The following is an 18,867-nucleotide window of genomic DNA, read 5'->3' as shown; positions in this document are numbered from 1 at the left end:
CACTGTTGCATGGAGAGTAGGGGCAAAAAACAGGCGCATTTCGTTATGTTGTGTTGAGTTCATTTTACTATTGAAAAGCAGCGTCGTTACCGGGCATCCTCCGAGGGTTTTTCCATTGAGCGATTTTCTTTTTGAAGTCAATATTATAAAATTCAGACTAAATTGTCAAACAAATTCGCTCCCCCCTCTGGATCTTATAGTTCTGGAAAATAGGGTTACATCTAGTTGATTCAAGTTGGAATTGTCCTTGCACAATATAGCTTTTGGCACAACACCCAACAGTTGCACTATGTTTTACTTTTTGTTGTTTTTTTTTTTAATTTGTTTTCCTGCAATAAGTCTCCCATGGATTAATTCTCTGACTCACTAGCCATCCACTTTTATAGATACTCAACTGAGATCACGGAAACATTAACCTGCAGTCTCACGGCAAATCTAACCTTATGGAGCAAACTTAAGAATAAGAACACAGTTTTTGGATGAATGAGTGACGGGTACACAGCTAAGCAAATTGGAACTCAACTCAATAAAAAAATTCTGTTCATACCTCACGTTCAAATAAGAAAATTTAACGGTGTCGAATTTTATAAAAGGGGAAAACTTCTTTGATTTTATGAAATTTGGGTACAATAAACCTTTTTATGTATAATAGAGAAAACAAGTATAATCCAATTATAATTAAATTACCCTTATCCTAGTTACACCCAAAGTTAAACAGTAAAATATAAATCCTATAATAATTTAATAACTGAACATAAATAGAAGACTAATATAACTATAATACTATTAACTAAAACTCTTTTGTAAGACCACTTCCTACGAGACATTTGTAAGACTCTACCATATTAATTTTGGCTCTGTAAGAGTCATATAAGACTTTTCCATATCTGCTTTACAACACTCTCCCTTAAATTGGAGTTTATAACTTCAACTTAAAATGAAAATGATTATTAGTCTTCAATCTTGGTCTAAAATCTTATTTTGTTGAAAAAATTCACTTTTTTTCTTCTACTTTTCTTGAATATTTTGGTCAAATAAAAATTACCACAACATGTGGAACAAAATACTTATTTCTTGTAACTTTCTTCTACTTCTCCCCTTTAAGCTGGGCATGAAAAGGAAATAGAACCTCAGCTTGGATAAAACACAATGTGAGAGAAAAAAATCACTCCTAACCGTACAACAAAGTTCCATAAACCATTAAAAATGTCATAGTCTAAAACACACTCCGCTCAATTTTAAAGGCAGAAAACAACCCGACTTTAGGGCTTAACAAAGAGACTACTCATTTTTTAATGGTAGCTCAAACACAAATCACCTCTTAGGTGAAGAATAAAAGTCTTGACTCAAGCTGGATGTTGGGCACTCCTATACTTTTTAGGTTATGGGTTTAGGTATTGCTCTAAAGTGATGAAAACACAAGAAGATAAACTAAAGAAATACTAGATGAAAATAACTTTAAACAGAAGGAGGCAACTATGCAACACTCATACTTCTAAACGAATCTAGAATATGACCCTTTTCTTAAAGTTAGGAGAGACTATAACTATATAACTTAATAAATTTGACCAAGTATAATTTTTTGAGGTTGACCACAATTTTTGGAGCTAATGATGCGTAAGATACGCAACTAAGTACGAAAAATGCAACACCTAAAAACACTCATACTTCCAAACGAATCTAGAATATGACCTTTTTTTTTAAAGTTAGGGGAGACTATAACTATATAACTTAATAAATTTGACCAAGTATAATTTTTGAGGTTGACCACAATTTTTGGAGTTGACGATGTGTAAGATGTGCACCCAAGTAAGAAAAATGCCACAATTGAAAATAACATAGAAGTAGAAATAATTTGCATACCTTGAACAAACACATCATGGAGTGATTAATTCTGACCAAAACTCTCTTTAGTACTTCCGATATCAATATCTCCCACAATATATATCAGAATCACAAACTGTTTGTTAACTCTATGTTATCTAGTTCTGGTTATCAAACAATTCGTGGAGAGAGGCATTACTTCAGCATATAAAATACTGAATTATATCTATTTAAAGACAATAAAAAATACCACATGAGTTATAGTGGGTAGACAGCCTAGTTTAAAGTATTTTAAAGTCTCGGTAACTTTTCTAAAGTTAAAATTAACTCATAAATAGTGAGACAATGTTTAACAATTGAGATACTCTCAAATCATTAGAAGTCTTATACAATTGTTGAGCTGCACCAAGCCAAACATTTCCTATGCATCAAGAAGTTTAAGTAGATACATGAATAACCTCGATAAATCTCATTAATATGCTACTGAGAGACTTCTAAAAGATTTGAAAGCCACCATTAACTACAAATACACTATTTGGGATTTCTTGTTGTACTAAAGTGTATAGTGATACTAACTGGATCTTTGATTCCGGTGACACAAATGTCACTAGTGGTTTTGTATTTACACTAGGTGGTGGTGTTGTTGTTTGGAAACCATCCAAGCAAACCTTGGTTGCTAAATCACTACGGAAGCTTAGATGGTAGTCAATAGGAGCATCAATTCTAAGTGAATTTATTTTATATGTCTCGCCTCTATTAAACAGGTAAGCATTTGCACTAGACATCAGGATGGTGTAATACCTTAATGTAAATACCTTATGAGGAGACTTAACAACATATTTTTTATTCTTTAGAATGGTGGAAAATAAAAAACTTGGAAATATTAGGTACTATATAAGATGACAAAAGGTATCCTTGCAATTCCCATTTCTATAGTACCCTTAGAGTCACTCGTAATTCACATTAAAAAGGTGAATTAGTATTGGATAATTGTTCATTATGATATTTTTCCTTGTAAATATTTTAGTTTTATTTAATAAATTTTCATTTCATGATGGCTGATTGAGAAGAAGCCTATACTGATAGTACTATACATTACATGATTTTTCAACTTTTTATCTTGGTATTTTCATCATAGGTGAAAACTTTATTAGGGAGCATAGACTTGAGGTATGGGGTTTTCTGACAAGTGGATTATCCTCACTGGTTTACCATCCACATCAGGGGGCTTTACTACATTGAAAACCCTGATGTTTTGGTTTTTCAACTTGGTGCCCTGCTATCTAGTCGCATATGCAAGATCATACTTTACATATTCTTGTCTATTCTTTACTATCCTTGTCTCTTAAGAGTCATTGTTAATCAGGTGTCTCGAATCCGATTACCCGACCCGATTACCAATTTCAGACCCACGTATGTTTCCCGATGAAATAACTTAATCGGGAAATCAGTTTTCGGGAGGTTTTGAGCTGAGACATTTCGGAAAGAGGGGTTTTTCATCGGGGAAGAGGGTTTTATCGAGAGGAAGAGGTTTGGGAAGAAAGAGGGCTTCATTGTGAGAAATCGAGTTCGATTTGTATGCTTGGAGCCGCAAAGCTCTCTTCTTCGCTCGACCTAGTGGAATCGTCGCCTCTACCCGTGGAGTAGGCTGTTGCCGAACCACGTAACCCTGTGTCTCTTCTCGTTTGTGATTTATTTACTATTTCTGCACCTATTTACGTTTTTTCTCTTTGATTATATGCTTCGTAGTTTGATATCCTAGATTATATGCTCGGATTTATGTCTTCGTTTTAACAGTCATATTGAAAAATATTTGGCAAATTTATTTTTGTATTGGCAAGAACAACTACCAAAGTGAAGGAACAAACTCATTTGTCTCATGAAACCACAATGGGACTCCTCACATAGTGGACACCGTCAGACCATATGATTCTCCCATAAACATAATCACCACCCATCCTCTCATGCTTGGGAGCCAGAGTGATCTTATAGCTCTTCTCCTCGCCTATCTTCTCGAACGTCAAGCTCTCTGGTTTCACCGATACCGATACCCCTTCAGGATGCTTCAGTCGAACCTTGTATTTGCCCGGCGAGCCCACGTTCTTTAGAGTTCGGGTGACAGTGGTGGATTTGTCGAGGTTAGGGACAGTAATGGAGGGGTAGTTCAAGTCAAGATTACTCGATCTTTGTGGACATTGGTAACCCTTGTAAAAGGCCGCCATTTGCGAGGAGTTGTACCCAATATTACAGAGAAATTTCAAGTAGTCATTTGTAGAGAGGTCGTAAACAAGACCAGGATCTTGTGCACGGTTGGGTCGGATATGACCGGCGCCGTAACTAAATGGGGTGGCCTTCAATAATGTAGAGTTTCTAATAGGCTCCATGGCGTTATCCCTTGATCTTGCTGTAAATATGACAAGAGACGTTCGAGCGATAAAGAGGTAAGAAGACGAAGACTAGTGTCCCCTTGAATTAAAATAAGAACGTACTGACCAGTAGTCATGATCGCAGATCGAATGGCCGAAGGACTCCAATCTGGGTGAAGACTTTTCAGGAGACCCACAACGCCGGAGACATGGGGGCAAGACATGGACGTGCCTGACAAGATATTGAAGGCCACTCGCCTGTTGTCGAGAGGATTTTCAGTAGGACCAACAGCTTCTGAATAGGCAGCAAGAATGGCTACTCCCGGTGCAGTAACATCCGGCTGCAAAGATATTACATTAATTTTAGGCACAGTGAAAAATTGTCAAGCACGAAATAAGAATCAATCACCATTGGCAATTGGCATGAGTAATACCTTAAGGATCTCCGGGGTAACCGTGTTAGGACCTTGAGAAGAAAAAACAGCCATGAATGGAGAAGGCTTTAATCCAAAGCTGGGTCCAAGAGGAGCAATATAAGCGACCGGCGACCTTAAAAAAGAAGAAGGGAAGTTCGTCAGGCTCAACTAGGAGGTTACGATAAATATAGAAGGGATTATAATTAGTTTAATAGGAGAGCCTTACTTTGTGGAATTGATATAGGCATAAAGAGCAAGACCATCTGTGTAAGTGATGTGCGCAGATGGAAGGAAGTGTGCATCAGCGATCAAGTCGTTACCGCTCGTCTCATCATTGGCTAGGATCATTCCGGCGGCACCGGCGAGATGAACTGCTAGACCCTTGTCTGTCCTCGCATTCAAACCACGAAGGCAAGCCACCACTTTTCCTTTCACCTTCTTTGGATCAAGGGCACCTATAAAACAAAGCTGTCTGCAAAACACGCAGAGCTGCATATAAGAAAGGCGAAAACAATGTAGACATCCATGATGAGGAAGAGAAGAAGATGATTCTTGAGTGTGGTGCTTACGCAGCAGTTACATTTGCAGAATCGAGCTTAGCATCAATAGAGTTGATCAAAGGATAATACTTTTGATGCAAGTTTCCACTAAAAACACTCTGTCCCTGTGGATCACGAACATAAAAGTGAACCCTAAATATTAAAAGCCTAAAAACTAATCATGAACAGAATCGGAAAACCAAAAACTAGAAGAAAAAAATGATGATAGTTGCTACAGGGGTTAGATCTGCTTAGTGGGTACAGGAACTAACAAATCTGAACTTTTTGTTACCTGGAGATGTTTACCATTTCCCAGCTTAACAACTGAGTGGAAGGATCTGTCGAGAGTGCTGGCCCCCACAGTGATAATCCAAGGGGCGATATTAGTGACGCTACCAGGATTGGGCCCGTCGTTTCCAGCAGAACAGACAACAACGATCCCGTGCTGAACGGCGTGGAAAGACCCGATGGCAATTCCATCTTGAAAATAGTCTGCCGGGTCTCCACCAAGAGAAACGGAGATGACGTCGACGCCGTCATGGATTGCCTGATCGAAGGCCGCAAGAATGTCGGCGTCGTCGCAACTGACCTTGCCACTAGGTGCTTCGGCCCAACAGACCTTATAAGAGGCAACACGCGCACGGGGAGAACCACCCTTGGCGGTGCCATTGGCGAAGCTAAAGATGCTCGCGTTGGCAACGAATGCGCCTCCAGCCGTCGATAGAGTATGGCTCCCATGACCATCTGTATCGCGAGGCACCCTTTCTGAGGCGTTCAGTGGCCTTTCATTGGCTTCGAAGCCCTTGCTGTAGGCCCTTATTCCGATCAATTTCCTGCCAGTGCATTGTCGACCCTCTGTCAGTAACTTTAAAAAAGCTCCCATTATCTTGAAGCGTCAATAACTCGAAAAGGAGCTGATCCAAAAAAAAAAAAAAGGGTAAACGATTATGAACATTGTCCTGATGAACACGCAGAGTAGCATAATATGGAGTACAAGCACAGGATTACAATGGTGGTCACCTCAACAAGTATGAGAAATTTGCTTCTCCATAATGGACAATGTTGGAGATCCTGGGTTCGTATTGCAACAAGGATAACATAGTAATGAAAGATAAAAACGAAAAATGGAGAAGAAAATTAAAGCGTTTCTAAATCTTATACAGTAAAGACTTAGATAGTGAAGTACCACTTTTACAAGGATTAATGAGCTTCAAAGGCAAAATGGATCATTTCCTCAAATTTAGTGAAGAACTATTATGAATAACTAATAAAATGACCCACCATATGCCCCTCAAAACAATAATATAGAAATCGTTAAGCACTGCATGATGCTTTGAACCAATATAGACAAATAGGAAAGACACCAAGGAAGATAACACAACCTGTTGCAGTGAGCACCTGTAGCGTCATTCTCACATATTCCTTTCCACCTCGAAGGAATAGGACCCATTCTGTCATCCTTAAAGCTCTCCGATTCAGGCCACACTCCTTCCAACAGCAAAAGCAAGATCAAAATGTGAAGGATAGAAATCGACACGGAAGCAGTATAATGCAATTATTATTATACAGAGATACAATGGAAAGGAGGACATCAAGTGGTCGATGCAGTCTTTCCCTACACCTTTTACAGCATTGATGCATCAATCAAATCAAGGACTGGATATAGAATCGCAAGTATATATTTTGAGATTGCGACGATGGGCGATCATTGTATGTAGCAGACAACCAAAATCATTTGTCAAAGGAAAGAATATAAATATGAATGATTCACTTTACTTAATTGGAAAATCCTGTTTCTTGTTTTATGGAGTTATAACTTCGAAATCCGTTGACAATCTCAAATTCAATATCTACTGTGGGTGACCTCATCCCAATTTGTATAAACAAATGAAAAAAATAAAATAAAATGAAACGGATGCTCAATCTAAATGAATATTAAAACTTTTAAAAAAATGAGGATAAGGGGCTGTCACAAGTGAACCGAGAATTAAATAATCAACGGATTTAATGAAATAACTACTGAAAATCTGAATAAGAAGTAAGAACATTATATATACCAGAGTCAAGATTGGCGATAATTGTATCTTCACCAAATCTGGCATTAGACCATATGGACTTAGCTGGAGTCTTGCCATCTCTCTCAAGATTCATAAAAGCCCATGTTCGAGTCGTGTGTAATCTTCTGGTTTTGCTTGGGAAAACTGATATGACTTCTGGGTTCTCTACGGAGCCAAGGAAGATGCAGAAGAAGTCAAGAGACGCATATAAAAAGAACTGCGAAGTGATGTGTGATCAATAAAAAATATAAAACATGCAGACGGCAAAAGTTATACAGTATTTTCCTCTTACGTCTAATATCGTTTACTTCTTCTTCCTCTAGAGAAGCAGCAAATCCGTTAATGTATTTTGTGTAGGAGTAGATGATGGCTTCTTGAGCCTTCAGAGTGCTGCAAAGTATGCAAAGGCAGAAGTGAAGATCCGGATATAGAGGCTCAAGTAAGAAAGATTATGTCGCAAGTGAGAGGATATGAAAGATCTTCCTTGTTCACCTTCCCAGATATGAACCTAGAAAGCTATCGTGCGATTCAACCACTCTTTCGTAGTCAACTGAAGAAGCTTCAACGCCATGAGAATGTCCTCCGAAGTAGACCACATAAGGCTACAACAATCATCAGAAGATATTAGATGCTCAAAGAGGGAAAAACTAGATTCAATAAAAAAGATAGAACATCCAAACATGATCACAATTCGATCACTAAACGAGAAGATTTGGAATTAGGATTCTTAATATATACAGAAACTTATCGATGGACATGATAGAATTGCACTCCATAGCAAAAACTACAAAAATTGTTAGTGGCAAAACAAATCTAGGCACCAAAGAAGCGGTTGAAGAAACAAAAAAATGAAACAGTTGGTTTTTTGCTCGCCTTTTTCAAAGCAAACACGGGCATCTGGAACAGAACTAGTGATAGTAAACAAACAAAGAGAAAAGAATAGGAGGCACCCATTCCACCAACTAATGTTCTTCTCCCCTCCTGTATCTCTGAAAGAAGCTTAAATCGCCTCTCCTTTCCCCCAGCTCTGAACGCCTTTACGTTATACATTTATAGTCATCGGTAACAAACGCCACCCAAGGTTTTGATTCTTTTGAAAGCGAGTAAGGATAATTGCAAAAGTTTTGAAGAAAATCGGGAAGGTTTTGACTTATGAGGAAAGATTACATGCTGGAAATTCCTGTCACAAGATCCTCTGCCGAGCCTTTTGGGCTTCGACGTCAATCATCGACAACTCATCCTCTCAAATTTTGAATTAAAAAAATTAATTATCAAGGTGACACTGCGACGATGGGTCGAGGATAATTTTGAATCTTAGACCACCACTAGGGAGTTTGAGAAAGATTCCACAGCGTGGGCCCACAGGATGTACGTGGGTCCGACAAAAGGTAGAGGCCATCAAATCGGAAATTCCATCAGCCGGACGTCAAGAAAACGTTTGCACTTCCGAATCAGAAGTTATGAAGAGGCGTTTTCAGGTCATAATGAAGGGGGGAAGTAACAGCCATTCCATTGCTTTATTAAGTCGATCTACTCACAATTCGGCTTTCCCTTATCTGCTAAATTCTCTTTTTTCTTTTTCAGACAAAAAACTGAACCGGCGGGACTAGAAAGCGTCTGTTAAAGTCACCACTTTGGAGTCCCATCTTTTCCAGACACATGGACTCCCACCAGTCTTCCTCCGAGGAAGAAATCCATTGATTGATGTCAAGTGGGTCTAGAAATTTGATAATAACTGGGTTGTTCCTATTAGTTAAAGAACTTAACGTAGTGATTTCCCAGTTGTGGTTGCTAATGCTTTTGAACAAAACTTCTTTGCAATTGTATCACTACTGGAAATTCAGGGTGACTAAAATTATTATCTAATATGTGAAGCAAAAATTTTGCCATCGTTTGGGAGATTAGGACGATGATTGAGGACTATTGGAAGTTATTTTAGGAAAGGGATTAAACTGACGAACCACTCGAGGCCGAAAAAAGAAGAAGCCTCCAGACCATCAGTCCCAACCACCACCTCCACCACCATCATCCCTTGGGGGAAATCCAGTTCCACCATCATCGAGTTCTGGGGATTTCTCTTTAAACAGCATTAAAAGTACCCTAATGAGATAGAATGAGAGCGTTGCACGGATGGATGTACTAAATCAGAATACAATTCTTATTTACGGAGAATGTTTAAAGCAAAAGTTGTCATTACTATAAAGATTGCTTTGATCACGTTAAGTGATCCAATCGGTCATTCCCTTGAATCGTATCACTCTGCCTGTATTCACTTATATTAGATGTTTAACAACACAAAACATAATCATAATTTGAGAATATAATTCGCCATCAAAATAGGTGATCTAATAGTCATTTCCACTTATTTTTGTTTTTGTGTGCAAACACCATAACAGTGAAATGAACAGACAGACTCTTAGAATTTACAAAAGCCATAAAAGAAAATACTACAGATATAGAGAAAAACAGGCCAAACTTCAGTACCTAAATGATCGAGCAACACAAGACCAATAAAGAACTAAATTCGTATTTATAACACATTCTTCAAGGAGTAGAGAGAAATGCCCGGCTGCATGAGTAAGTTGTGAATCATAATACGATCAGGTCCAAACTCCTCTATCAGAAAAACTCTCATTTAAGTGGGGTTTTACCTTGTACTGGAGCAATTGTAATAGTTGACGATTGCCCTGTAACCGTTTGGGTTTGTTCTGCTCCACATCTAGCATTCTGCAAAGGAAAAATTAGAGAATTATGTAAACAATTGTTTTTAAATGTATTATGTATGTATGTGTGTATGTACATATTATATATATATGTATATGTACATGTATACGGATGCATGTAAACAATTTTAAAGAATCCAAGCAGCATAAAATTTAAAGAATTTCTCAGTTTCTCCATGCAACATAGAGAAAGCTCAGCTCATTCCTAATATCATTGTCCCTTCATTTCCACAAGGTCCAGTTACCCTTTTTTTTTTTTTTTTTTGAGACACGAGACCCTGTTTCTTTTGAAAGTGTAGTCACTCTAGTTTTCTTCTCTCATTTTTCTCCAACCAAAGAGGGCCAAGTTCATAGAATCACCTATCCACACGCCACCAAGATTTCAGAGAACCTCCCTTTTTCACCAATGCCCATCAATGTAGAAATCATTGTCTATCAACTAAGATCCAACAGCTGTTAATCCTCCGAATTATGAATGTAAGTGCTCTCAAAAGAATATTTCCGAAACTTGGGATTGCTTTTCATGTCCCAGATTTTTAGTCGAACCAGCTCAATCCGTGAAAATAAAAGCTTGCGAATGGGCCAGCTGTTAAGTGGACACAACCATCAGAGTGGTAATGTAGTTGGTTACATCAAAATACAAGAAATGGCAAGGGCCTATGCTTCTGTGTTATGCCTAATCTGCCTAGATTCCACTCTGTAGTACATGCTTGGCATTATGATGAATTAGGCAGTTTCCATGTGGAAAAACCATCCCCAGTCTCATTAACAGGCACAGGTAGGGAAACCACATTTGAGACACATCTCAACGTGTTCCACAGCTACTGCTTGAATTGATTCTAATGACACAATCCACAGTAAGCTTTTCAAGTATGATAATAATATAAACAGACCATAATTCATTCATCAATCAAGGTTTTAAGCATTGAACAAGGTTTCTTGTAGCACATAACAACAGCGGAAGTATAGAAAATATTTGCATTAAAAACTAATATGACCCACCAATTGTTTATAAAATTACTAAATCATACCACCTATTGAGCTGATACATACCTAATCTATTTCGGCCCAACAACTTACAACTCTCACCGGACATCAATGGACTTATGAATCATCGATTTCATGATTGAATATTCCCATATTTTAATACCTATAGCGCCCATACAGAAAACATGCAAATATATTTTATTGTACCCAACCATCTGGTGGATAAAGCAAGGAAAGGATCCTGCTGAGAAGTTATTTTTAGTGGCAAGATTATGAAATCCTGAAAGCAGTCTTGCAGGTGTGGCCATTCATCCAAAGGCTCGGTCGATATACCTGGTAGATTTAGCTCATGTATCACCACAAATTAGTTGTAACCAATCTAAGGAGAGAGAGAGAGAGAGAAAGAAAGAGAGAAGTCACTCGTGGATAGCTTTTTGGTCATTTATACCAGAGAGACTACAACTCTATGAATTATACCAGCACATACGTGAGGCATTTATGATCCCATTCCGTTTGAACCGGTTATCCAATAAACAGACATATAAGGCAACCATATTACAAGTGACAGATGCATGAGTCATAGTTCACTGCCTCTGGCATACGATTGATATCAATTCCTCTAGATTCTGAATTAGATTTCCCGATATAATTTGTATAGGAAGAAACAGAGAGTGATCAGGATCAACTCCTGATCACCTATATATATATATATAGTGAGTGTGCACGTGTGTGTGTCAAAATTCTACCAAAAAAAAAGTTAAAAAAGTAAACCTAGCCAATTATAAAATATTTGTGATGTATAATAAAATACATTGGTAAAACTATAAGAAGGAAGCCACAAATATGAGTTAAGTTGCATAGCACTTAATCCCTTCGTCTAGACAATATTTTTCCTTCATTCTAAACACTCTACTATGGATTGCTGCAAAAAATTAAATGTCTGAATGCATTCCAATGCTTAAAAGATACTTATGTTCATCATTTGAATTATATTGCATTAATCATGTGAATGCATACAATTTTCAAAATATTATTATGTTTGAACCTTGGATCAACTAATTAAAGAACAATTAAAGCATTTTTTGGACAATAATGAATTAAAACTTATAATAGTCTGGATCAATTTAACAAATCATTTTAATAGCATTAACAACGTATTACAAGAGATGGACTGATGACGTTGTGAGAAGCACACAAGAATCTATGGTTTTTGCAGACTTAGGCATAGAAACATCATCATGTAAGAGACCTCCCGGAAGTTAGTTAAATTATTTAAAATGAATTAATTCAGACATAAAAGTATTATGTCTCATGAGTCTGACAGTATGCACAGAGCAAGACACAGGCCCTCAACCAAGTTGGGTGCAGTCCCACCAACTCTGCTCAGACTTGGACCAAGTTGCAAGTCAGTAAACCATGGCATTGACATGATGGTCTTAGTCTGGCCGTGCACCTAACACTTGACGGCCCTATTCTTCTCAACAAAGCTTACCTTTGGATTTCTTTATTGAAGGGTGTTTTCAAATATGGCCTCCATAAATGCTACATTTCCAAGTGAAACCATCTAGGTATTATATTTTGGAAAGTGACTAATTACGAATACAGCCAACGGAATCCGCATTTAAAGATAGCCTACAATTAAGAAAATATTAAAATAAAACTATCAAATAAAATACCCCCCACCCCCCAATTCTGGTGAGCAAAAAGAGGAGAGGAAGGGGGAGGAGGCCTACCAGAGAAGTTGACCTATCGATTATATTTATGTTTCTATAAAATAAAAAGTATTATAGTAATATTTTCGGTTAAGTTCACTTAACAGCAAGCTTATAATTGGCACTAAATTTTATTATGAGGACTTATTTGGGTATAGGGCATCTAGAAGGCCATATTCTAAATTACGTCATCCAACAGGCTGTATTCAGGAATAACCCTTGACTTAATAGCCTACATATGCCTAAACTGTAGCATAAGTACTTACACACCCATGGGTTTCAAATGTGTACATACATATCCCTATAACATCATCAATAAATTACCAACATGCACCAGTCATTAAATTTCAACAGTTAACTATAACTTGGACATGTGGAAACTGAATAGGCACAAAAAAACCTCAAAAAATCAAAATTATGATTCTTTTTTGTTGCATCATTTTTTTTAAAGCAAGATAGAGGAGAATTCATTAAGGAGAGAGCCCCTAGAGGAAGGTACAAACATGAGAACAAACATAAAAGGGAAAAACAAAATTTACAGAAAATCAAAGAGAGCAGAAAGACCCGAAAACAAGTATATGTCGGGTGACTCCCTCTCTAGCCAGCGCATTAGTGATGCCCTCAGCACACCTAGGAGTGAGAAGCCAATTCATCCTAAGGGTGCAACAAACATCCACTAACTCATCAAGTATGTTAAAAATCTGTCTGGCAGGCTCTTGCTTCTATTACCCCAGCAGATAACTGCTGAAAAGTGTCCTTCTGCAATGAGAAGGGAGAAGTGGCTGGCATAGAGCCTCAGGCCCTGAAGAAGAGCCCTCAACTCTGCCACTGCAGTGTCACACTGACCAGCAACCTGAAGAGTTCCTGATGACGTCTCCCTCTCCAACAGGACCAAGGTTCCCTAAGAACTGCCTTGAAAATTTAACTTTAACTAAACCCTAGTCAGAAAGAGTGGGGATGGAGTGGTCAACATGATTGATGATTATCCTCCAATTTTCCTAATGATAGAGCTCCGGATGTAGGAAATTTTTAGCAACATGATGGCCCAAAAGAGAGTTCAATGCATAGTTTTTTCGATAGCTCACCCTAGGAAGCCTGGTTTGCCCTCAAACATCTGCCTATTCCATTCTTTCCAAATATTCCAAACGATGGCTGCAAAAGACAACATCCAAAATTTTGCTCCTGTTTTCTCCCAAGTGACAGATGCTGGCTGGTCTCGAGAAGGCTAAGAATGGAATCCAGGATACACAACTAAAGGCCAAACTTAAAGGTGAAGGCATTCCAGAACTAAATAGAGAAGGACAATGGAGGAAGAGATGATTTACGCTTTCAAGCTGCCCTCAACAAAGTTTGCAAGTTTGGTCCTCAATTTGCTTCCCTCCTTTTGTAATTGATTGATGGTGAGGATTCTATTCTTTGCAGCACACCAGATGATGTGCTTGACCTTTGGAGGAGCTTGAGACAACCAAGAGGCAATTTTGATTAAAATCATAGCCATGGTCATAACCACTTTGGAAGGCGAAAGTGTATGAACTGGAAAAGGCGCAGTTCCAAATCATAATGTCGTCCCCAAAGCCTGTAATATAGAGGCTTGTCAGCAAAGATATGAAATTTTGGGCCTCACTGGCTTCATTTTCCCTTCAAGCACGTCTTAAGTGCAGAGAGCTATCAGCAATGATGAGGGAGTCTTCTATGAATATATTGCTATCACTAACATGCCTGCATATGATGGAAAAGGAGTCAGCAAGCTTCTGCCACCCAACCTAGGTCTCTAGCCAAAAGGAAGTGTGCTTACCACTTCTGACATGGATGGAAGCTGTCATAATCAGCTGGTCAAGGAAATTCAAGAAATGCTGTAGAAAGCAGCTGGTTCAGGAATCATCAGGTTTTCCCAATTCTATTTCCTTTTCCCTTAAGTTTCCGCTCTATGCATTAACTTTTAGCAGACATTTTACAATATCAATTTTTCAAAAAATAAAAGTTAAAAAGGAACAATTTCAGGACTAAAGTGCATACAAGAAGCCAGGTAATGGAAAGAAAAAAACACAAGGAAATAAACGAAAAAAAAAAAAAAAGATGACCACTCACCTGAGCAGCAGCACACATGATTGCAGATGAAGCCAATCGATGAGTGTGAAATAGGTAAGCAGGTCTGCAATGGTTGAGAACACAAGCCACGTACTCCTAGACAATTTTTAGTAACTTGAACTGTCCCCCTATCACAGATTCCTGTTTTTCCTGCAACCAATAATGACAGAAAAGTTAGTAACAGAGCAAAACCATAATTTAAAACATGATTATTCACCACACCAAAGTCAAGATCTGAATAATGAAGGTTTAAGAAAAAACAATAAACTGCACTTAATAATTTAGCCCACCACCCGGGACAGCATAGTACATAGATGACTAATCAGTCAGAAAGGGAATTAATAACAAGAATTCAAGGCTTGGAACGATTGAGGAATTTGAAATTGCCATTGCCTAATCATTATTTACATCAGCTTGCCTGCTTCCAAGACAATGTTAAGATATCACAACTGCTGAAGTCAAAGGCGTATTTAGTGGACCAACAGCCCTTTGGAGAATTGGATTACAAAAAAGTAAAAAAAAAACTTATGTTTTTCCTGAAAAATAAAAAACTTAGTCCATCAGTTCCATGTAGCTGAAAGACAAGGTAAATACCAAAAGGCATCACCAGTTGAAACATTTAAGCACATAAAAATGACCGACAATTACCAGATTAAGCAACCATTACCAGTTAGGTAAATGTTCTTACTCTTTGGATATAATTCTTTCTTAAATAGTTTATATATGGTGTGAAAATAAGACCTTCCAGTAAAAACTTGAAATGGTCACAGGAATCCTCTTATTAGACTGCAGTCTACAGTAAAAGTTCTCCATGCAATCAATTTTTTACTCCAATTACGGCCTTGTTCGCTATGGGAAAACAATAAAAGAATTGTACCTTGAGTGAAGTGGAGGGCAATGAAATAAAATCACATTGGAAGAATTATGCAGACATTTAATATCATATTAGACAGAAATGGACAAATCATATTAAACAGTTGTGTAACTTGAGGCCTCCGAGCCAAAACCGTGAATGAAGGCAACATAACATTTAGAGAAGACATCCTCCTGAAAGTAAATAAACCTACAGAATGCAAGAAGCATGCTCATAAGGAAAAATAATATAAATCGGTAAACAAATGAAATTTACATGGAACCAGATGAGGAATATCAGGATTGTCCAAAACCCAAAAAAAAATAAAAAATGCAGAGCTTTTCATGACTTAACATAAAAACCAAAGGAAGCATTCAGAGCTCCAAAATTTCTTTTTGCCACAAAAGACTATTGGTTGACTTCCAAAGGTAAAAAGAAATACAGAAACTAACATTAAATAAGGTGAAAATTCTTTTTTAGAAAATTATTGAATAAGAAAAGAAGAAAATGAGAGACGTTGCAACAACAACACAAGCAAGGTAGATACAGAATGAAATTAAATGCAATCATAAATGCCAAAAGTGTAAACGAGAACTTCAAATAATTAAAAGGACTATAATCACATTTAGCCGGTTCAAATAGACTACAATTAGAAGATAAGATTAGGAAAGGGGGTAAGCTGTGGAGAAGTGCAAATTTAAAGTTCTACACCCACAATGACATCACTTTAATGTGAAGCTTCTAAAAATTCAAAGCATGGATGTCTATAGCAATCGAGAAGATTATTTATGAAATCAAATAACATAACAAAGATGGAGCCAAATAATTTTTCTTTGATATTTATGGAATTATCTTTCAGATCTTAGCTGTGAAGCTGGTCATGACCTTCAGAGAGGTGGCTAGTTTAAAGTTCTCCATAGTAGATAGAAAAGTAGACAATTGCTAGACTTTTTTTTTGGGGGAAAGGTAAAAAGAGTAGCCTATAAAACAGCATATTATCTGCAATTAGCCAGTATGTTTTGCTCATCATGTATAATGGGGAGCCATTATTTTGGACAGGTTTTTCTAGAAGTATTTAGGGTGTGTTTAGCAGCAGAGAAACCAAAAATAAAATAAAAGAAATAGAGAGAAAAAGCTTATTTTCATTGTCTGGAAGCAAATAATCCTGGAGAGAAAAGAAAATAGTAGAGCAAGTGAGTTTCACTCTTAGTTATAATATCTTCTCTCTTAAAAGCATAATTCAAAGAGAAAAGAGGGGAGAAAATTTTATCGGACTCCCCTCCCTTCCCCTCTTTTTATTCTTCTTCCTCTCTCTCGTCTTCTTTCTTCTCTCCTTACTGGAGAAAAAAAATTCTGTGTCAAGCCTGAACCTGCCACAGAGCCTTGAACACTAACCAGCCGGCCATGAGAGACTGGCACATGCCCTGATGGAGGAGGCCTTCCCTTGCCAAAGCAGAAAGAATGCCGCTATCCACCTCTTCCCCCAAATCAAGCTTTGCAGATTTAATCTATTCATTTCTACTTTTCATAAATTGTTACTGGTTTTGGGTTTGATTCCACGTGAGGGGATGAGGATCTGAAAGAGACCTATGCTGCCTTCTCTCTATTCCTCTACACCTTGAATAGAGAGGGAGTAGTTCAACAACTTGGGAAGGAGGAGCTGGAGGAAGGACACTTCAAAAAATTGGGCATGGTTGAGCTTCAGGATTTGCTTGCATATACTAGTCAACCGATAACTCATGCTTCCACTCAGCAATTTCATTTTGTTCTAATGGCAAACATAGGTAGCTCGTGGCATTCTGTACAATCAACCCTACTGACTTCTGGTTTCTTGTCAAACAGAACGGAGGTTGTCAACTGAGTTCAATACATTTCCGTCTGAAGTTCACTTGGGTCACTCCGACAACTCATTGTGATGGAAAATCCAATATGGAAGTAGGTTTGTCTATGTGGAATGCTTACTTGCAAACAAATTCTATTTTTTATGTAATAACTAAGTGGAATTAATGCATTGCATCTTCCCTAATTAGTTCATATGGTAGAGACATTAAACTCTTAGAAAACAGCTTTAGAAATTACTAGATATCAAGGTTTAGTTTTTCTGGAAACTCAAACCAGAATCCATCTAAAAATGTCTATTTATCAGCATATAGAATCCTCGACCCCTGGATTGCCAAATCAAAATTTGTAAGATCAAGTTCCTTGAGCCCAGTAAGAATTCAAAATAAGCGGTTCACATGCTGCGAGCCCATTTCATGGCCACGGATTCAGCATTGGCCACATAAAAAGAGGAGAAACCTACTGCAAAAGAGGAGCGTTCTTCTTCGTCAACTGGGATGGGGCTTGGGCACCATGGCTGGGAAAGGCAGCAATCGAAGGACGGCCTGCTTCTCTCAGTCTAGTCCAACCGCAGAATCTGCCGATAAGACCCAGTGTTTTTCTGAGTCACTTCAAGATACAAAGACAATCGCAGACGAGCGCCCACATGAGAAGAAGAAAATGTGTACAAAAATAGCTTAAGAAAGACGAAGATTACTGGGTCTCGAAGAACTGGTTTTGTGACGTCTTCGGTGAGTCTGAAAAGGAACTTTTGCTTTACGGTCGTCCCGCCGGAGTTCTCCCCCTCTGAAGTGAATATCATGTAAGGAATTCATAGAACAACATTAAAAAACTTTAGAAACCCCTGAACATCAAGCACAAAGTGGTGGTTCTTAGGTAAGACAGCTAGACTATAGAAAACAGGTACCCGAAGACACCAAATTAGAACTCACAAATAAAGCCGTCAAATATAACGAGAACCACCGAAAACCCAAAGAGCAATAAAAGAACCAAACTCCACCACAAAGTGCATAATAATAACAACAATTCTGTGCCAATGACTAACAAATTACACCAAAACTTGCAACTGTTATACAATACAGATACTATTACGGACTACATAGTTAAAGGATCAACATACCAACAGCTGAAGGGAGGACGGAGTAACAGCGATGACAGAGTGCTTCGGGAGGAAGAGTTCAAACGGAATGGGTGATTCAAAAGGTTTACACAAAGGAAAGAAAAATAAAGAGGAAGACGCTAAGGATTCGATGAAGAAGCAGGGAGAAACGAAAGAACGGAGCTGAAGGAAATAAAATGAAGGCGGAGAAGACTGGAGTTTTCGTACCTTCTTTAACCGCTGTATGTCGATTGACCGGATGCATGACGATAGGCCAGGGCTGGAGGAGGCGTGGACCGTGCCCGGACTGGGTTGAGGCTAAATGGGAATAAGCAGGGGATTGTCAGATTCAATAAATCCGCAC

The 18,867-nt window shown here is 38.1% G+C and overlaps 1 protein-coding gene and 1 long non-coding RNA gene across 4 annotated transcripts; both read right to left on the bottom strand.

Annotated features, from left to right (window-relative positions):
- Positions 1 to 3,701: 3,701 nt before the first annotated feature.
- LOC137940821 (subtilisin-like protease SBT5.3) lies at positions 3,702 to 8,252 on the bottom strand. The gene is made up of 11 exons (XM_068785946.1): positions 8,076 to 8,252; positions 7,695 to 7,804; positions 7,495 to 7,592; positions 7,203 to 7,367; positions 6,528 to 6,633; positions 5,438 to 5,978; positions 5,176 to 5,270; positions 4,833 to 5,078; positions 4,625 to 4,739; positions 4,318 to 4,531; positions 3,702 to 4,228 (listed from the first exon to the last, which is right to left on the bottom strand). Exons 1-11 carry the CDS (start codon positions 8,250 to 8,252, stop codon positions 3,702 to 3,704), a joined length of 2,394 nt encoding a protein of 797 aa, XP_068642047.1.
- Positions 8,253 to 9,540: 1,288 nt separating this feature from the next.
- Positions 9,541 to 18,793, bottom strand: LOC137942127 (uncharacterized). Of its 3 annotated transcripts, XR_011110480.1 has the most exons (6): positions 18,525 to 18,623; positions 18,102 to 18,190; positions 17,868 to 17,981; positions 14,713 to 14,862; positions 9,854 to 9,929; positions 9,541 to 9,771 (listed from the first exon to the last, which is right to left on the bottom strand). It is a non-coding gene; the product is annotated as an uncharacterized lncRNA (long non-coding RNA). The 3 variants fall into 3 exon arrangements; XR_011110479.1 differs by lacking the exon at positions 18,525 to 18,623 and adding an exon at positions 18,732 to 18,793 and having other exon boundaries at positions 9,541 to 9,929; XR_011110478.1 differs by having other exon boundaries at positions 9,541 to 9,929.
- Positions 18,794 to 18,867: the final 74 nt, after the last annotated feature.

This window comes from Aristolochia californica, unplaced genomic scaffold, assembly GCF_029961685.1.
Source record: "Aristolochia californica isolate CCGP_79_NKW_82.1479 unplaced genomic scaffold, dmAriCali1.0.hap1 SCAF_9, whole genome shotgun sequence".
NCBI lineage: Eukaryota > Viridiplantae > Streptophyta > Magnoliopsida > Piperales > Aristolochiaceae > Aristolochia > Aristolochia californica.
Note: the sequence above shows the minus strand (reverse complement) of the source record. Positions and strands in the feature narration are given on the sequence as shown.

Bases quoted from the DNA above. Each gene is read 5' to 3' on its own strand.
- LOC137940821 (XM_068785946.1), bottom strand. From the start codon at position 8,252: ATGTATAACGTAAAGGCGTTCAGAGCTGGGGGAAAGGAGAGGCGATTT. The intron at 7,805-8,075 runs GCGAGCAAAAAA...TGATTGTTGTAG, and splicing joins CCGTGTTTGCTTTGAAAAAG to CCTTATGTGGTCTACTTCGG. The intron at 4,532-4,624 runs GTATTACTCATG...ATATCTTTGCAG, and splicing joins TTACCCCGGAGATCCTTAAG to CCGGATGTTACTGCACCGGG.